Genomic DNA, 4,150 nt, shown 5'->3' with positions numbered 1-4,150 from the left:
ACTCCCGGCTCATTGTTGGAAAGTACTCATTGATCAATATTATGCATATGTTTGGGCTGCAGAAGATGGTTTCTAGTCCTGCACAATGGAGGGGTGGGCATGCAAGCCTATTCAGGACAAGCTTAACCAAAGCCGTTAGTCTTGTACAATTGCCTGATTCCCAAAATTAAGGTTTCTCTGTTATTTATTGTTTTCAATCTGCTGAGAAATTGTCTAAATAGGTGTTTGTCATAATTTTCTTACCGTATTTGATTTTCCTATCTCTTCAAGGAAATGACAACATATTTATCATAATTGAATTTTCCTTTTATTAGAGGAAATTATAAATCTCTCATATTTGGCTAGTCATTTTTCTTGGAAGAAAAGGTTTGGACTTCTATAATTGAGAATCTTTCCTTCTCATTTAGTAACATCCACAATGTAGTCATACGGGGTCAAAAAGTCTTATTTAAGGGGAGAACTTTTCGGGACAAGCGTTGGTGTGCGAGTTGTGTTTACCTCTTTGTGAGGTATTTGGCCGAACTACGTTAAATGTTTGTGTCTCTTTTGGTATGTTTCTCTTTATTGTCTGCTTTATCGTCGTTCAAGTATTGCTTACTAGCTTCCGCATGACACTTGCTTATTTCGATCCTAACAGGATAGATACTATGTAAAGAAACCTGTTAAAGCAGAAGGGATGGTAGACGAGAATACTGATATGTGTTGCAGCAGTTCAACTTCTGAAGGGTTAGTGAAACTCAAAGGAATAAATTTTCTGAAGTTAGTATTTTGACATTACTAGAGATGACATTTAAATAGCTTTAATAGAAAAATGCATCAATGGAACTGATCAAGGATTTGTATCTGAATAAATGTTAACTTTACACAATGATGAGCAAACTTTACAAAGTATATAGTTACAAGAGCAGTTGACAAAGATTCTATCACATCACAGATTTTATATGAACTACTAGGAGTACTACTTTCTGTATTTCCTCTACCTTTTGCTTTTTTTTTTTTTTGTTTTTTTTTTGGGGTTTTTTTTTTCTTGTAACAATTGTACCTTAACCATAAATTGATATGAAAAACACACACACACACACGAGCACACACACATATGACAGCAAATCATTGGATTATGCAGCCATTGGCATTCTCGTCGCTCAGGACACTGTAATAGGTGTAAGGCTTTGGCGAGGATGATGATGGTGGAGATGTCGGTGCCTGAAAATACTCGGATGGCAAAGGAGGGGCTGATGGAATAGAATCAGTAGTCGACCACGGTGGTGCTGACATAGGCAGGGGTTGAGAATTGAGGGGCCATGCCCCACCCCAAGGGGTGAAAATTCTGGTTCCGCCACTGCTTATAGCAGCATGACCACCACAACATGATGAAGAAGCAGCACAAAATCCACCACCATCGGAATAATGATCATGTGAAAGCACTTGACGATGAGGTTTGTTCATATTGTTTGTAGTACTAATCTCCAAGATTTTATCAGTAGTGTCATTTCTTGATTCTCCTTGGAATGTTAACTTAATGGTTTTTGTAATCTCCACAGTTTGCAATCCTGGAATTCCAGATAATTGCTCTAGTTGTGCCATAATATCCGGATCATTCAGCGGATTAATCACCTTTGATTGTGTGATGATCTGAACATTTTCCGCGCTGTTGTTCATAGACGGAGTTCCTTGCTCCCATAGAATTTCTGCTTTTCTACCAAGTTTTTCTAGTACGGTTAGAATTGTTGCAGGATCAACTGTGCCTGAAATGATAACATTTCCAAGCTTTTCATCAATTTTCACTGAATGGACACCTTGGATTTTCAGCAGCAGGTTTCTCACTTTCCTTTCACAATCCTTGCAATGTAGTTTTAGCTTGAGAGCAAAGGTGTTTGGAGAAACCAAAGAATAGGCCATTGATTTATTTCTAGCAGCAAACATGTACCTTCTTGGTTTGGTGTTTTTTTCCAAATAATCCTGGTTGCAAGAAAAGGAAAATAATAACTAAAAATAAAAGAACAATACGAATGCTATATCCAATAGACGAATTAAAAACTACTACTACTTGCTTGTCCTCCTTTCTCAAATTCTCTCCTACACTTTTAATTTTCAGATAAGATTCGGACCGGATTGGGTTAGGTCTTTGAAAAGAGGGTCCGCTCTTTTTAACCCGGTACAGCAAAGTAATAGAAAAGAGTTAGTACTGATGGGTTGGATGAGAGGGCATATTTGTTTTCTTGCTCATTAGCGCTTGACTAATAAGATAGAAGGAGTCTTTCTTGCTTGTTTAGGACGGCATATAATGACCTTAAGAGGGGGTGCCCTCCCTAAATACTAGCTACTAGAAGAGGAGTAAAAGCATATAGCTAAAATGCCTAAGAGACTCGAGGACCTTCGTAATCAGCCTACCGAAAACAGTTTCTCTACTTTCTCAACATATGAGTAAGATTTTTGTATACATTACCCTAACTCTCTGGATTCCACTGAATTTGTTGTTGTTGTTGTATTCAACCTTTATTTTACTCTAAGAAACGCGTATAAAACTGAAGAATGAGAAGAGAGGGGATGTGGCCTCTACAATATTAACAAGTCCAAGAACTCTAAATTAAACTCTGAACCCCAAAATAAAAAAAAATTTAACAAGTCAAAGTCCATATCCTTTTCATTTTCTTTATCCTCAGAAAAAATGATAAAGACAGCCTAAAAGAAAGAGAGGACAAAAGAAAGACTTTCCGCTTTTATGTATGAAGTAATACTTCCTCCCTCTCATATTAACTATCGTAGTTATTAAAAATAGTTGTCTCAAATTATTTGTTATTTTAGAAGTTCAAGACAAAATTAATTATTTTTTTCCTTTTTTTACCCATAGTAATAATTATTCTTGAAGGTAGAGATAACACATAAATAAAATAAATATTCAATAAAGAGGGATCATGTTTAAGACATAAATAAGAGTAAAATAGTCAAATCTCTTTATTCCTAATTAATATTTTTTAAGGAGAGAAACACGACACATAATATGAAATATAGGGAATAATATCTAGTGAGAAAATTGTTGGTGGGAAAGTGTGAAAGAAATAGAAGATGGAAAGATGAAAGGATTATCAGCTAAAGGTTTATTAAATTGTGAAAAGCAACAAGAAGTTAAACAAAAAAGGGAAGAAACTTACCCTTTGAGATTCTTGATATATAGTACTATAGCTTTAGGATCAAGGAGAGGTAGGAAAGAGTTGGATTTGAAATATTTATAGATAGACAAGGGCAAAGGATCTAGTGACAAAAGTGTTTATTGACTAATTCCAACACCACCTTATAATTAATTATACCAAAACGTATAGTCTAGCTCTTTACTTTTTTTTGGTATAGATCACTTGCAATATCACAGAAATTTTCATATAATATCACTTCTTTCATATTACGTAATGTTCATTGCTCAGCTTTAATTTTCATATAATTTTAAAAATAGGAAAGTGCTTTCATCGAGCTTTCCTCTAAGTCAAATATGACAATAAATAAATAAAAATTTAAGGAGTAGGTGAGTCGTGACTCGTGAATACTATTCGTCTTCCCGTGTCATTTGGCCTTTGTCATACAGTCAGATCTCTTTGTAACATCATCCTCATATAACAGTCATTCACTATAAAAGTCATATTTTTCTGGTAACCGATTTTTATATTATGTTATAATATAGGAGTATATTTTTTATAAGCACTTCACTATAGCAGCCAAAAAATATCAGAACAAACGAGGCTGTTATAGAGAGGTTTGATTTTTAAAACAAACAATAAATGTTATGCTTGATATGATGGAAGTTATTACTCAACCAATTACGTTTTTTAGGTACATGCTTTTAATAAAAAAAAATATTTTCTGCTATTTGATGAGGAAAATTATATTTGAAAAGAATAAATTTTAAAGATAAAAATAATATTATTAGTAAATGAGATGGTGTTTTGATGAAATTTTCAACTATTAAAAGTTAATAATTATTTCATATTACTGAGCAAGTGTTATGAAATTAATATTAGGATAGTCGCAAAGCAAATAACCTGAGTCTTATCATACACATTTATTTTCGTTCCTCCCTTTAATGATCCTTGGAAATTACAAGCGAGTTCTCCTTTAATATTTTTTTTTTCGTTTAATTATATAGCACATATAGTTATAC

The 4,150-nt window shown here is 33.7% G+C and overlaps 1 protein-coding gene across 1 annotated transcript; it reads right to left on the bottom strand.

The window, feature by feature from the left end:
• Positions 1–816: 816 nt before the first annotated feature.
• LOC104222828 (uncharacterized) lies at positions 817–3,231 on the bottom strand. The gene is made up of 2 exons (XM_009774145.2): positions 3,153–3,231; positions 817–1,959 (listed from the first exon to the last, which is right to left on the bottom strand). Exon 2 carries the CDS (start codon positions 1,921–1,923, stop codon positions 1,108–1,110), a length of 816 nt encoding a protein of 271 aa, XP_009772447.1. The 5' UTR covers positions 1,924–1,959; positions 3,153–3,231; the 3' UTR covers positions 817–1,107.
• Between the last annotated feature and the right edge of the window lie 919 nt (positions 3,232–4,150).

The sequence above is a fragment of the Nicotiana sylvestris genome, chromosome 5 (genome assembly GCF_000393655.2).
Source record: "Nicotiana sylvestris chromosome 5, ASM39365v2, whole genome shotgun sequence".
Classification (NCBI taxonomy): Eukaryota; Viridiplantae; Streptophyta; class Magnoliopsida; order Solanales; family Solanaceae; genus Nicotiana; species Nicotiana sylvestris.
Note: the sequence above shows the minus strand (reverse complement) of the source record. Positions and strands in the feature narration are given on the sequence as shown.

Bases quoted from the DNA above. Each gene is read 5' to 3' on its own strand.
- LOC104222828 (XM_009774145.2), bottom strand. From the start codon at position 1,923: ATGTTTGCTGCTAGAAATAAATCAATGGCCTATTCTTTGGTTTCTCCA.